The 16,627-nt window shown below is 38.3% G+C and overlaps 1 protein-coding gene across 2 annotated transcripts in view; it reads right to left on the bottom strand.

Annotated features, from left to right (window-relative positions):
- Positions 1-695: 695 nt before the first annotated feature.
- Positions 696-16,627, bottom strand: part of ZNF385B (zinc finger protein 385B) — a 66,904-nt gene continuing 50,972 nt past the window's right edge. For both annotated transcript variants that reach the window (XM_065637422.1, XM_065637423.1), the window contains exons 5-8: positions 6,243-6,488; positions 4,981-5,159; positions 3,780-3,881; positions 696-2,152 (exon numbers count right to left, since the gene is read on the bottom strand). In XM_065637422.1, the coding sequence (XP_065493494.1) occupies positions 1,934-2,152; positions 3,780-3,881; positions 4,981-5,159; positions 6,243-6,488 (746 nt within the window). In that variant the 3' untranslated portion in view covers positions 696-1,933. The remainder of the gene's footprint in view (positions 2,153-3,779; positions 3,882-4,980; positions 5,160-6,242; positions 6,489-16,627) is intronic.

The raw sequence follows: 16,627 nt of genomic DNA, 5'->3' as shown, positions 1-16,627 counted from the left end.
ATACATTGCAACTATGAGTTACATGTTAGTCTGTAAATTCTCTATTATAAAGTTCCTGAAATTTTTATTCTTCAGCCTTTGTGGATTTGTAATGGCCCTGTTGGCTTTGCATTAATGCTAAGACTTACAGTTTTTTGCTTTTGTGCTCTTTACTTTTCACTTTGTATTAACAAAGAAAATATTTTTACAGAACAGATCAAGCTTTTCGGCAGGGAAAAAGATAGTTTCAAAGCTTCCCCAAACACTTGCCTTCAAAAGCCTGTTGCGTCAAGCAGCTGCCCACTTTGCCGATGCTTCAGAGCAAGTCCTGGCTCCAAAGCCTTTTTCCAATCTTGGGTACACCCAGGCTGGTTTTAAAGTTAATCCTTAATCTCCATCAGAGATGGCATAACCATGTTGCAGCATTTTGGTGGTGCAATAATAAAACCATAATCACCCACCTGGCTCTACTGCTTCTTCCTCTGAATCTCTGATGTAGTGAATGTTTACAGCCTTACTGCAAAAACACACCAGTAATGGCTGTAACAGGATGTAGTAAGGAAAGATGTTAAAACACAAGGGAAGTAAACACAGGTTCTGTAATTATACCTCATTGCAAGTCTGATGCTTTGCCTGCTCCTGAAGACTCCTTTAGCAAAATTTGTTTGTTCCAGACTTTTTTTTCTGTACCAATTAATAAACACAAGAAGCACATATATTTTTTCTTATTATTTTATTGAAAAGGTACATTTAAAAAAATACACAGACATTTGCTATTATGGATTGCAGATAAAGATGCTCTAAAAGTTAGTTCTATTTTTTTTCCCTTTCTTCTGTTGTCCCCATTATCACATAATTACTTCAGTCTGAGTACTGTATATTGATATCACCTTTACAAAAGGGCTGGGGAGGTAAGAAGACAGGTGGAGCATTACTGCAATATATTTAGTAAACAGAGAATATGGTAATTTATAAATATTTTATATTCTGTACATTATTGCATTAGGGAGCCACAACGTTATGCAGCATCATTACAAAGGAAATTAGTTAGAAATGAAGAAAAAAGGATATTTACGTACAAATACATGGATCCATTGTCTTCTTGAACAATGCATGAGAGCTGTGATAATGTGCAATTGAAAAACTTTTTTTCTCTTTAAGCATTGTTTAGCAACACCAGTGAAGAAACAACAAAAATAAGTTAAATGAAAGTAGCAAACAAGTAGTAATCTTAACTATATGTTATATGGCTTTCTATTTTTAATTTCTCTAAATAAAGTGTGACACAAAAGAAATAATTAAAAGTTTCAGCGCTGCATTGCTTTCAAACATTTGCACATAAACTAAAAATATTAAAATCAGACATGTGATACATCTTTAGTACTACACAAGATACACCAGTACTGGGGCCTAGGACAGCACACAATCCCTGTCAACAAGAGCACACTGAAAAAAAAGAGGATGCAATTCATTTTTGAGATGTTATCCATAATCAAACATTTGGTTCATCTACCTTTTCTCACATTAGATTATACTTCATTGGTTTTCAGAGAAGTATACACATAAGCGTGAGTGAGGAAGACCCTAGTTTTCAAGTCTGTCAGGAAAATATTTTACGTTCCTTGATTCCAAGGTGCATCATACACATTGAAGAAAGAAAAAAAAATAATAGATGCATGAATATTTAATGGTATAAATTTTATGAGCAATTAAGTTTTTAATAAATCACTCTGCATTTGGATTAAAAAAAGAAATACCGACAGAGACTGAGAAAGAGAGCTGTCTAGACTCCAAAATGCAGTACCAATAATGATGAATTTTACGGCGTGGTTGGTTGAGGTGTCACGCTGGATGGTGTTTCAAAAGAGAAAGACATTTAAAAATCTCAACCCCTTTACCGCTTTTCTTTTGCCCTTTCTACTGGCCATAGTTCTCTCTTTTTTACATCAATAAATTAGTATGGTGCAAAAAGTATGGAGGTGGGTGTTGCCCGGATGGGACCGTGGCCTGGCCTGAGGAGAGCTGGGGGGATGGCGGGCGCCTGGAACAGGGAGGCTGCGGGACGGGGAGGGAGGGACAGGGCCGACGACACCGCTGCAGCCGCAGCCAGAGGAGATGAAAGGAAAGCAGGTGCCAGCGGCTTAATCATGTCCTTCTGGAATGCAAGTTTTGCCTGGAATAAAACACACATGAAAGCAATGTAAATACGGCTCCCCCCACGCCCACTTTTACTGAGGGAGAAAATGAACGCTGACAAAGGGCACACTGTGGTTTTGCACAGAAGCCTCATGTCAGCTGCTTAGAAATTTTACCCACATTGTCTTCTTACTCCCAAGGCAATTAAAGCAACCAAATCCTATGTTTAAAGATACATAAATCTCTTGAGAGTAGGTTCAGTCACACTGACATTTAGAAGAAAGCATAATATGCAAGTGAACAATATTAAATTATGTAAATCATAACTGTGCAAAACTATTAATAAAACCCCATGTGATTAAGACTTCAATGTCAAAAGTCAAATTTTTCCACTTGCAAAAATGAATTGAAGAAAAGTAGAGTGGTCAAGATGGGAAACTAATATTAGTCCAGTGAGTTTTTTATCTGCCAATGCAGAGCTGCTCTTTTAAAAATAGAAATATTTTCTAAGATCAATACCATAAAGAATTCTTTCTGAAAGAATGGTTACTCAGTTTATGATCTACAATCTTTGCTGGTGGTTGTGGTGAAAAAGCTAACCAGAAATACAGACACTACAGTCTTACAGAAAATGATTTGCACCAAAATGAGACATTTGTGTGGGCAAAGATACATCCTTCTTTTGTTAGTGGAGGTCTCTCCTTATGCAATAGATTATAAAATAATGTATTACGTGAGTGAAGAAGAATAGTGTGTGCAGAAACTACCAAACGGGAAGACTTAGAGAAAGTCTGCAGCATTTTAATTCGCCTCTATACAATTACAACCACACATTAATATTCCAGATTTTAAAGGCTTTTCACGTGCTTACTCTTGCACACACACATTTGCATCTCTCTCTTTCCAACCTATAAATTGTTTTTGTGCCATAGGTGGCATGCACTTTTCCCTAGTGAATAAAATACAGGCTGAGTCATGAGCAAATGAGCATACAATCTGTGCTGTGCTAGAGCCAGGCTGAACTCAGGCTGCAGTTGACTGGCAGAACCAGCTTGGGGAATTCCTGGAAACGTAAGTGGGTGTGAAAGGGGAACGTCCTGGGGCACGGAGGCAGGAGAGGTGTTTTGGTAGCCAGTGACAGACACAGGCCAAGCACACAGGCAACCAATTCTCCTAAACACCTGGTAATTCTTTCGCGTCAACATAATACATCCACACAGCACTCTGTTTTTCTGGATGCAGAGAATGAGCATTAGTATTTTTATATCATAACATCTTCCGTACTTTTCCCTGACTGCATTTGTAATAACCGAGAGTTATCTCAGGTGCCCAGAAAGACAGCGTATGTACATTGCAGCCTCCCGGGAAAAGTGCACCAGCCCAGCTGAGCCAATGCCTTTCCACGGGGCACACGGTTCATTCGCCATTCCACTGATTATTCCTTTCTTCCTAGCAGTAAATAACACCCGCAGTGCTGTTTGCGTGCCTTTGACTGGGCAGACAGAATCCAAAACTATCTTCGAATCTGATCCCCGTGCAGACCCAGCCTGCAGGGGAAGAAATGCTGTGGAAGCGGCAGGTCTGTCATGTTCCTGTCTCTGTGTGGTGGGAGTCCCCAGGGTCACGAATTCACATAGACAGTGATGAGAAATAAAAATACTTACTGCTAAAATACTTGGGCTGCGCTGCAATTTGTTGTAAGGACTATATTTAGGCTTCATAGGCTTTCCTGCAACTCTGTCCTTATGCCTTCGGCTGGAAATGTGCTGAAATAAATATCCTCACATTTAATTAGCTGTATAAACATTCCTCAGTTTTGAGTTTGAAATTGATTTATCAGCAGGATATGCCTAAGCCCCTGTTTGTAAGACAGAGTAGGTTCTTTAGACAGAACAAAGATGAGTTTTGCTAAATTAAACATAACAATTTGGAGCACATCAAATAGAGAGTCAGAAACTAATCAAATACAGCGGGTTCTGTGATCCGAGACAGGCTTTGCAAATTATTGATATTTTGGTTAGTATTTCTTTTTTCCACTTGAGGAGCTTTGAAGCAGGCAGAGCTGTAATCACTAGGTCACAGGGATATTCAGAAGTAGGAGGTAGATTTCAGTCTTGCTGATGCTGTTCAGTTGTATAAATAATTCAAGATTAGCTGAAGGAAGAACCAGTACCCAGGGATATGTCTACACCATGCAATTTAATACTATCTTAGAGATAACTGAAATAACAGGGAATGGGAGGACGCATCCACACAGCACCATCCTGTTAGAGATTCCATTCTGGGTATCAGAAACAACGTATTTGTGTTGGCACAGCTCTGAACCCAGGGCTAATTGACTTGGACAGAGCAGAGCTGCATGTTCATACAGCTACGGTGCTAATGATAATGTTGTTCTACACAATCCGGACATATCTACAGTATTATCCTCCTGCTGGTTGTCTTAAACCAACAGATTCAAGTCACATTCTCCTTCTTACATAGTATTAAAAACTACCCCAGTAGGTTGAAACAGCACCAAAAGAGGAATTCAAGGAACCTCAACCCAGAATTTCTTCCATTTGGGGGACCAGAATTCAAATCTCTTGAGCTATAGCAAACTTCTAAACTAGATCTGCTATGTTATTCATTGATCTGACACCTTGTCTCCCTCTCCTTTATGACTCTCAAGTCCATTTTTTCCCAGATGAAACAATTAGGTGAGCTTGACCTATAGTGAACTATTTGGAAATAGCTATGGGATGACAGAAAATAAATACGAAGTTCACTTTTTGCAAAAACATCTTCATACAGATCTACATCCCACCTACAATACCACAATGCAACTAGAACCAACAAAAGGAACCCCAAATACACATAAGCTACCTGTTTAAGTTGAATTTCTGAGTTAACATGGACATCACAGATTTCACAATGAAATGTCTTGTTCTGCAGTCCTGAGCCTTTACTGCCGTTCTGCACCTTCAGCCGGGATCCAGGTCTAGGGTAGGACTTGATGGGACCAGCACCATTCCGAGCCTCGACCATGGTCTTGTGCTTGGAGCCTAATGGGCAAAAAGACACAGGTGAGTTCATGATCAGCAACATACAAACATGTCCATTAGCCTTGGGACTTTTTGTAACGGATTTATCATCAAGACAGAAGGGTTAAAGTTCACCACAGATCAGGATTAATGATGGCTCTGGTTTTGGCCAGTGTAGTTCTCACTTCCTCGATGTAAAGGGGAGCCTGACAATGGAAGAAGGATTTGTACAAAAAGGGAACAACAGGCACTGGAACACTGCCTCTCTGTTTGGGGCAAGTGTGTGGCTGTATGGCCAACGTGTTTGTTTGTTCTTCTGCCAAAATCCATACAGCTGGTGAATCATGAGAAAGGACATTAGCCAAGAGTAGGAGAGGAACCACAGCAATCACTCAAAACCTGCCTACGAACAGTAATACTTCAGTAAGTACCCTCTGATTTGGAAGAAATGGCTCCTTTGGCCATTTCAAGAATGGATTACAGCTGCAAAACCAGCTTCAGTGATCTGTTAACAAGCTTTACATCACCAGCCCATCACTGAGCAGCAAGAGCACATTAGGGATTGCTGCTTGTGGCCTTTTAAAGGAAGCACATCTAAGTCACAATAATCAAAAGATTCTGGGACATCTAGGAAATCTAAGGAGACCACCTTAAAATTATCAAAAATATCAAATAACAAAAATTACTATAAGTTGTACCAGCAAAAAACCAGACACTAGAGATGGTGAGATGAAGTGGGAAAGAGAGAGTGAACTAACATTTTAGGAACCTTAGTGTTACAGAAACCACTATGATCATACTATGATTGTCACTATGGAGGTATGACGGAATCAAGTAACATGAACTATAGGGATTTTGTCAACTAAAAGCTTATAGAGTACATGAAGGACAGTTCAAAAAACTGTATAGTGAGCTTTAATAAAATAGCAGACATAACACATGAAATTGTCATTAACAGAGAGGTTTTTGTAAATTGCCATTGCAAATTTTAGCTAAACGACTCTTTGGCGAAATGTGGCTACCACAGTGTCAGAAAAAACAGACTGTTACACTGAATTTTCAAAGTAATAATACACAACTGACTTGCACTATGTGCACACTTACCTGTATTGTGGGCTTCTAGTTGTGACAGGGAATTCACAGCCACTTTGCATAATGAACAGTAAAGCAGTTTTTTGGCTTTTTCCTCTTCTGACTCAGAAACTGTGTTTGGAGCTCCATTCGTGCTCTTGGAGGATGAGGCAGGTGTTACAGGTGCCACTGCTGCCACCCCAGGTTTGGGAAGAAAAAGACCTGCTTCTGTACTGGACTGCTGACTTGCACTATTGGGTTTTGCTTTCCCTTTATCTTCTAAAAGAAGTAAAATATATATGTCATAATATGCTGCACACAAAAAAAATCATACAGCAATAGTCCTGTGGTTTTAGTGAACCTGACACGACAGGGGCCTAATTCATCTCATTTTAAACAGAACAGCAGCATCCTGAAATCTTGTTAAAATCCTACCATGAAATGTGTGTAATTTGCCAAAAGGGGTGATTTTCCTGTTTTTAAGGTTACCAGTGAATACCAATGACTTCAATAAACTCATGCCAGCTGTTGTTGCTGTCATGCTGCAGGTTTGGTCAGTTGAAAGGAGCCCAAGAAGTCCCAAAGGCAGCCAGGATTCAGGACTGAAGAGCACTCAGAAACATGTGAAACTTTGCACTGGGGATTACAAAAATATTTCTGAAAAGCAATATATTTGCCTTTGGAATGGTTCAAAGCCACTGGGAGGATGCCCAAAGGCTCCACCACCATCTTGACACTGATATGCCTCATTTGAGTTACAGGAGTTGATCGTGGTACTGCACTACACACATGAACACAGCTGCTAATATTTTCCAAGAACAATTCCCCATATATCCAGAGATCAGATGGCTCTGATGTGCACTCAGTGCATTCCTGTATCACTTCACAAGCATGACTCAGTCATCTGTGCTCCTATGAGACAGGCAGGCAGGTATCGCTTCATTTTACAGATGGTGATCGCGAGGCAAGAGATTAAATGTCCCAACTGTGCCTAAAGAAGGACTTTGTGCCAGAGCCAATATTCAAATGCTCCTTGCCTACATGTTGTCTACAAGAGCTCATTGCATTTTCACCTGTTCAGCTGAAGTCCCTGTGACCACAGGCCGTACCAGTTGCCAGCAGTAAGACAAGCTCACCTTACAAAGAACATGGGGTGGGAGGGGGACAGTACTGAGGTGCTGGAATGACCAACCTTGACCAAATGGACATAAAGAATGATTGCAGAAGACTGTAATGTTGTCACTCTGAACTACATGAATCAAATGTTGTCATCTAAGCAAGTACAGCACCTACATAACAGCAGCCTCTTAAAAACTACTTATATCCAATTCGAAACCTACAGCATAGTTTTAGATAGTGTTGAACTGATTTTAAAAAATAGATTTTCTTTTGAGCACTTGGTTATTTTTAAATATGAGCCCTTGTACTTTATGTTTACAGCTACCAGACTTTGTCTTAACATCACTCTGTGTATCAGGCCAACACCGTCCTACCAAGAATTCTGAAAACAGGATTGTACCCCCTGCAACCAATACTTGAGAGTGTGTATGAACTATGAGCAGGCATCTTGAAACTAAAGCCCACAGTTGTTGGCATATTTCCCAGAAGCACATTGCAGTACATCAATTTTAGATTCTAAAGACCAGGATAAAGAATATTCTAATAAAAGAATTATTATTTTTTAAAGTAGCAATAAAAATCCTTTAAAATTACGCAATATGAACTGTATTAAACATTGAAAATGAACACGTACGAAGACTACTATTAGGACCAAATTAATGATAAAACCATATTCTGAAGGTATTTTGATTGATAAAATATGACAAAAGAAAGTGATGTTAAATCATATTTCATAGACTATTCTGTTTTAATGTCACTATAGTAATAAGCCACATCTGCAAAAAACTACAACGTATTATATGGCTTGCGAGTCTTCATAAAATAAACAGTTTTAATAAATAGCATTCACTAACATTTTCAATTAAAGAGTTTTCAATATGGAAAATTCTCAGAGGTGTTAACATCTACAAAGGAAACACTCTGAATTGCTGCCATTTATGAATTCATATTACAGGAAAGCAGACTTGTTTTTCTTTTCTATGCAATATTATGCCATTCTGCAAAAGATATAACAACAGGATATATTTGAACCTGAGCGCAATAAAAGAAAGTTCCTCAGTATTTTGAGTCTCACACTTTAAAAGAATAATATGCCTGCAGAACTGCAAGCTGTATGTTAATATACAGAGACTACACTTCTAGTTTGGGTTTTTTTAATGTTGTTTCCCATGTATTTTTTTTTTAATGTAAGTATAAAGATTTCATGCTTTTGAAACACTTCCTGGAGATATAAATCATCTCCTTCTGGGGCAACAGGGACATCAGCAGATGTGCGCTGGGGTGGACCCCTGCCCTGGGCAGCACAGACATCGCTCACACTCCTGCCTCCAGGCCCCAGCCTCACTGTTCAAACACTCTGCAACAAATGGGAACAGATTCTTATTTCTTTGGTTTGCCGTCAAATGCCTGTGGAGTGAGATCCTGAGCAACAGAGTTAGATCCATTTTACACAGGCCACCAATTACCATCACAGAGTGATGGTTTTCCATCGCTGAGTTTAACAGATGATTGAAAAATGACAGATTTTATTTCCCACTTCTCCTCAACTAGCCAGCCACCAGCTGATGTAGTACGTCAATTTTAAAATATTCCCTAGATTTACAGTGTTTTCACTATTCATAATACAAAGCAATTCCAGATTATGCCATGCGTAACAAGCTAACAAGAAAACTTCTAGAAAACTAGTGAGAAGTTACCAGCATCCAGCTGGGCTCAATTCTGCCAGTGTCACAGCTTTTGGAAAGAACCTCAGTTCACATAATAATTCCATCATTTGGAAGGCTTTCTAACATAAATAAGCTCTTCATCCATGGGGATGTATAAGGAGATACATACGCCCCTCTATGAATGAATGTTTCCTTCCACCATCCTAAATGCTTAATGCAGAACATCTTCAAAGATCATAATTGTAAGGTTATTATACAGTTTAACTCCCACAGAAAGTACATGGAGCTAAGTGTATATTTGTCACTGCAGTGGGGCCAGAATTGGGTTTTCCTGGCTTCTAAAATCAGAAAACTGCACTTCTCCAAATGGGCTTTTGATAACAGCTTATTGTTTTAAATCCACAGAATTCAAAACACCATTACTTACAATTTTGTGTTTGAGACAGAAATGCCAAGTGTTCAACTGCAAAGCACAGGAAATGCTAATTGCATGTATATACAAAGCTCGAAGATTACTCTTTTATTTGTACTTATAGCACAGAGCTAACAATATCTCCATGTAGAAATCAGAAATGTAACTGTTAATGCCTGCATGCATATACATGCTTCCAAACTGTAATCACTATATAAAATACATGTGGACGGTTAGATGCAGCTGTAGGATTATAATCCTCTTGCTATTTCTGAAGGCAAGTATTATTGAGAACAGTCTCGAGTTTGCTCTGATTTCTACCTGGGCCAAGCCCAGGGAGCCCAACAGAGCTGAGCAGGGGCCAAACAAGTGCACGAGCGAGTCCCTTCTGCCCAGGACCAGGGATGCACCAGCTCCTGCTGCAGAGCTCAGCAGAGCATGGCTGGAAGCAGGAGGCCACGGCAGCACCCACCTCTGCCCAGAAAACTGCAGCTCTGATTCAGCCCAAGTCAGGGTCAGGCTGAAATGCTCACATCGTAACTCACATGCATGAGGTTCATTCAAAATCTAGCTCGTATTGTTGCACTTTGTCCTACTACATTCTTTTTGCACATAGACTGTGTTTCATCTGTGTTAAATTCCTGTCTTTAAATTAAGTTTCTCTTTTCCTCAAGACTCCAGAGAAGTAAATCAATGGTTCATTTCAAGTTCTTACTGAAGCTTGAATTTATTTTGAAACAGAGCCTGAGGAAAAAAGTAAAGCAAGCTAATTAAGTATTGCCTTGGGCTCAGTAATACCAATGCTCTTGTTGCCTACTTACATTGTTTCGACTCTGCTTTGAAGTTGTTTTCATATATTTCTGGTTGTTTGCCTTATGTTTGTGTCAGCACCATGTTAAAATTCAAGACTCATTCATCTAGTTAGTACTGGCTCATTTCAGCTGTACATACCAGAGCGAGGACACAGCGCAGGATGACACCTGACAGGTTCAAATGTAAGAGGTTCGAGCTGTCAGTGCAAGAGCAGCTGAAGTGATTTACCCATCTTTGCAGGTCATGAGACTCTCACTACAGTTCCTATAGGATAATCTATAGGATCAGCATGTTAACGCTGAAATCCTAGTTAAGCGAATGGGATTTGCCCTATCTTAAAAAGGGGTAAAAATGTTACCATAAAAATTCTTCCCTTCAAGACGCAAACTGAATCTCTTTGGTTATTTTCTTTCCTGGTGAACAACTGAATGTGAACGTTTTGCCCCAGCTCATAGTCCAGTCATCAATGCAGTCCATGCAGAAAGCAAAAAGCATATAGTTTTTTTATCTCCCTAACCATTCCATTAAGCAGTCTGGTTTATAAGGTACTTTTATGAGAGTTCACTTCGTTTACTTTGTGATTTATGTGAAATGTTTACAATCTTATAACATACATATATATTTGCACATTACAAATTTATATTTTAAAAGTATCTCTTAGCATACCAAGATGTGCCTATAGGTATTGCTTGCTGCAGCTAGGAAATAACTTTTCTTGGTTTTGGATGAGAGTGGTGATTTTGGTGCATGTTAGACAGAAGTTCTGATTTGGACTTCAGGATGAAAATAAACCTGCTATTTTCAATAGAACAGTAACTTAACATTCAGATCCTGAGTTCAGAATTGAGGTTATTAATAAAAATAAAACCAAGGAGAATTCTAAAACTCATGTATAAATTTAGACATTCAAATGATTAAGTTTTTCTGTAATAATAATCCTCATTGCTACTTATCTCTCACAACATACCTATCTGCACAGTTTTTATCATTGAAGATACACAAAACATAACTTTCCAATCAAATTCTGTTTTGCAACACCTTGTTCAAATAGCAATTGAAATTAAAAGATTATCCAAGGTAAAGATGATACATGTGATACAGTTGCAGGAGCACTTTCTAACACATATTAAAAGCTTTTAGATACAGAGTTCTGCTATGACCCTAATAACCCTTGCAAAACTGCCACATACATTTTCTGCCCATATGTAATAAATAAATAAACCTGCTTTTACTGTGACAGGAACAGAAGAAATAATATTTCGAGTACTGAAAATATCTATTTTGTGTGTGTGCATGTGATAAGAAGTACGGCTTCACACCTGCCTGCCTGCACAGACACTGCTAAGTGGCAACTGCTGCTCCAGACAACCCTACACCAAAGTTATTTTGAATTATTTGCTAATCTCACATCCTAGAAGTAGAAATTTGTTTATATAATTCATCCACTTGCTCGCACAACAGAACATATTGCCAGCTTAGAAAAAAAGCATAATCAGAAAACTGTTTTCAGCAGTCTAGATATTTATGGTTATCCTTCGTACAGGTAAGAAAATAGCAAATACTTGTGCTCCTTTTCTTCTTGAAAAACCTCAAGAAAGAGACATGCAATTCCTAATGCAATTTCCAGCCTAAACCAGCTACATTAGGTGAAACACAGCAACAAAATAAAGTAGTAATATAACTGAATCACTGCATGTTTATCAACACTATGAAACCAATGAGCAGAACTGATGCATGCTTAGGTGCAAATCCTTTGGCACAGTCTTTTTTACAGTGGCATATTACACTGCCACATCACTGCTGAAAGAAGGACTTTTAAAAACATGGACAGCTTGGTACTCCTGAACACCCTCAATAATGTCTGACAATACCACTCCATACAATGACTAAAACCAAAAGCGACTTCTGAAAGGAAGGGTTTATGTTTTATTTATGGATTACTAGAAATGTGGTGCAAAGACTGTCTCATGGTATAGCTGTGAGTTCACAAAACTGTGTTACAGGGACCTGATATTAGTCTGAAGTGTTGATTTTTGAGAGTAATTGAGACTGAGGTAAAGCAAGCACGTCTCCCAAACCAGCAGATCTGTACTGAGTGAAACCCATTTTCGGGTTCTCCCTATAATTTCAGCAGCTCCAAATATGACTATGAATATTGGGCTGCATTAAACAACCTTTGAAGCATACAGTGATTACAGAATGGTTGTCAGACTATTGTACAAATGCTCTTTCCCTGATCAACTGTGTAGCACAGGTAAGATCAGTTACAGCCATATACAGTAAAAAAAAAATTGCTGAAAAGCTTATCATTGTAGCTAAACTGGCATCAATAAAGACAAAGTAAAAACTGTATTTATTGAAAAATAAAATTCTCAGTTAAAATTTGGCATTTTAGATGCTTGGCACATCTGACATAAAACTAAGAAGTGACGTGTATTGATCACTACGCCTTTCCTTCCTACACTTCTTTATAAAATACGCCCATTGACTATGCTGAAGAAAAGTAAGTTAGTTGATATTACTAAAGTCTATCATTTCACCTTGCTGTTCTAAGCTTTCTGCAGACAGAACAATAAGGTGGCCCCCAGACCAAGTGACTTTCAGTTTAAGAGCAGAGATCAGATCTGTAAACAGACAGGTATGAAAACACAAGAGACAGAACAACTGGTCACCAACACAGGCACTGGTGTGGCAGCCGAACTTCTCACAAGCTTTTTTCTGGTTTTCAGTCCATCACAGAAAAAGATAAATTTTCAGAGGTGAGAGTAACAGGAGTAAGTTTGGCAGCTGTTGGCAGGGAGCTCTTCACAAAAGGGATCAGGAAAAGCGGGGAGCTGGGAAGCCAGTATCAATGGCCGATGGGTAGTAGGAGCAAGTCGGCATCTTTTACATTACAAAAGACATACAGAAGTATGGAAAGCTTTGAAAGTGAAGGACATGAAGAATTTGGAGAGAGAAAAACCAGTAGCTTTATCTGTACCACAGAAAAATGGTAACAGAATTTACAGCATTTAAAACAAAAAAATCCCATAAGAGTAGAGAGATCACAGTCAAAGAAGTTATAAGCCTGGCAAAAATAATTAAGGGAGATGTTAAGACCCATGACAAAATAAAATCAAGGTGGAGAAAACTTATTCAGTCACACTGTACTTGAAGGACCACCTAAACGAACTCTGGGATCTACCCTGGGACACGGGTCTGAGGCAGAGAGAGAGGACACACAAGTGATCATATTGGAAACAGTAGTTGCTGTACATCTCTTTGCCCTGAAATAAGATATGGAGGGAGAAGGGAATCAATTACTGAATTAAAAGAAGGATGAGAAAGGTCTCCTTCACTATATTAGCAGAAAAACTACTGAATAGAAGGGCAGACAATAGCTCCAACAAGAAAAGCAAGTTTCAAACCATTGTTCTTCACAGAAAGCCTTATCTTCTGCTGGCTGACACTACTATAAAGGAATAAAGCATGCACTTGCACAATTAATTATCCTTTTTATGAAGAAAAAGATGAACACTATGAGTAATATATGCCATAAAGGCAATAGCAGGAAAGCAATTAAGTCACTAGTGGTCGCAACCTTTACAGCATTTGTAATCAGTCTGTCCTGCATCTCACCATCACTCAAAAAAAACCCCAACAAAGAGCATTAGATTATTTCCTGACATTCATTAAGACAGAGTTAGCTAACTTTGATAAGGGATTTCAAAATCTGTTTTGTTTTATCTCCACATTTGCTGAGTAATGAGACTCTAATGGCTGTCAGACAAAATACCTACTTTCTCACCAGTTGTGCAGTCTACTGAGAAATGAGGCTGAAAAACCCGTAGGGCTCTGTTCTAGAAAAATTCCACTGCAAACCTACATGCAAATCAGACAGCGCAGCGAATCTATTAACCCTTTGATTACCTTTAGCTTTTTTAAAAATGTTTTTCCTTGTACTTCAGTCCTATCTGAAAAATGGCTAGGTTTTATATAATGAAAGTTGCTACATGAAATAAATCTATTTGACGTGTTCTAAAGAAAACCAATTCTTGTTTCTGTACAAAGATGAGAAACAAATGGAAGTTATAAATATAAAGCTTTTCATCTCAAACACAAATGCGCACTGAAATAAGCTATAACATATTTTCTCAAGATACTGAAGCTACCTCAGGAAATGTCTGGCTGGCTCTGCAATATTGAGTGAACTTGGTAGCCAGACTGATTATTTGATTAACTGCATCACTACTTTCCAATGGGCTGAGCTGAAGCAGCTTTTTCATTTCAGAAGTATTGCTTGTTTGGCTATAGCACAACAGTGATCTTGATACTTAATATCTTAGATCTTTTATTTCTTTTTTATTTGGCATACCAAAGACTCCAGGGAATTTTCTTACAAAGGAACCTCTCATTTTTTTTTGAGTACAAAAATACTTGGCAACTGATCAGATTAAAGATGTAATGTTACAAAGGTTTGGTTTTGAAACTTTGGATGGGTTTAATTTTTATGAAAGCAGACTGATGAGAATTTAAAAAAATATTCAGAACACACAGTTCTGCAGCTGTAAAATCTTGCCCTGCAAAATCTAGTTCTGTGCCCATTTGTACACCTTACGGAACAGAGAGTGCTAGATGCTCCAGTTACTGGGGTGTCTGAGTTTATCCCACTATATCACCTATGGTTTTTAGTCAATTTCTTGCATAGTTGGGGATTCCTGGCAAATTGTTTTTGATTGGTTGCCTGACGTTTTAGATCTGTTTTACTGATCAAGATCAAGAAGGGAAGAGGTGCAATAACTGCATGGGGCAGGGGAAGATATGCTGGTGGATACATAAAAAGCATATATCAAAGTAACTGCGCAAAAGTTGTTACACACTGACAAAGGGTATTCATGTTTAAAAAAAATCTCATATTTAATATTTCAACACAATGCAATTTCTCTGTGCAAAAGCAAGAGGAACAAGAAGGGTTGATTCTGCACTGTTAGTCAAAACTCAGGAGTGTATGTACTACGTCTGGAGCAAACAAACTTCTAATATTCACTTGAAAAAATGTGCTGTGTCTCCATTTCACCTGTTTGTCTTCAATTCTGCTTTTTTTACAGAATGCAGGTTATATCAGACTTCTCTTTTCCTCATTTGAAAATAGATTAATACAATTTTTGCCTCTGTTAACAATTTTTAGACTGAATAGAGTGAACAGGTAACTGTGGTAAATGCAGTGCATTAGTTCTGGTTAGAAAACCAGCTCATCTACAAACACAAAAAGAAAGCAATTTCCTAGCGTACATTGCCGATATCTACTTTCTCAGTGACACATCATACCTTTATTATAGTAGGCTGGGAAAACTTTCACTAGGTGTTCGTCCACAAAACGCAGCAAGATCAGCAGCGCCATGCTGCCAGCAGTTGAAAACAAGGGATCTAACCAGAGGACACATAACAACACACAGCTAGCAAGGATGGATGCTAATTTCATGAGTATCCATAAAGTGAGATTATCCAACAGCTTAGTCTTCCTGGGTCCTGCTGCTGCGTGTCTAGGCAAATTGACTTTAAATCTACCTTAACCTTTCATCTTTTCTGAGCTATGCCAGTCTGTATTTGCTGGAAAAGAAAAATTTAATAGTTGGAAAGTTATAATACAGTTTGGGCAAAGTTTGAAATACAGTATAAATTCTGTTACGAAAAATGTGACTTTTGTTGGTTAAGCTTATCTTTTTCTGACACAGACATCTATTAATTTTGCAAATATTTCATACTCCCACTGCAGACTAGCACATTTATTCTAGAGGTCTTGGAATGCAAAGTTTCTTTAGTACTGGACTGTCTCTTTAACATTTCAATAATGTAGGAATGCTTAGAAAAATAACATTCAAAGATTACAACAAACATACTGTATTCTGCCCAGACATCCTTCACTTTTGCTTAAAAATGTCTTGGTTCATCTCCTCAACTATAAAAATAACATTGCCTCCTCCATTTATGAATCTGAAATATATTAGTAGAAACACACATTTCAGTTGCTGTTTGGGAAAAAAAACAACCTTGAAATTCTACCAACAGCTGCTAAAGTGCTTTGGAACTCAATACAAAATGTATGGGTTTCTAAATAAATGAATCAAGAAGAACTGACAATCTGCATGCCAGTACATTCTTGTGGGCCTGTGTCTGAACTATTTACTCAGTATTTGCCCAGGCAGAACTGCCATTGAATTCAACTGTGAAACACTCGTCTTCATTTCAGTTAAATGACATCTTTAATTGTGCATTCTCACTGATTTCTGTGGCAGGTTTGCCTTAGAACTGTGTGTATTTAGTCATGCCCTCAAGATTTGACCAATAAATTGCATTTCAAATATAACCTAACAGACACCAAAATATCTTCACTATCCTTGAAAGCAAGTAAGAAAGAAATAATATGT

Source organism: Caloenas nicobarica, chromosome 6 (genome assembly GCF_036013445.1).
Source record: "Caloenas nicobarica isolate bCalNic1 chromosome 6, bCalNic1.hap1, whole genome shotgun sequence".
NCBI classification, from domain to species: Eukaryota; Metazoa; Chordata; class Aves; order Columbiformes; family Columbidae; genus Caloenas; species Caloenas nicobarica.
Note: the sequence above shows the minus strand (reverse complement) of the source record. Positions and strands in the feature narration are given on the sequence as shown.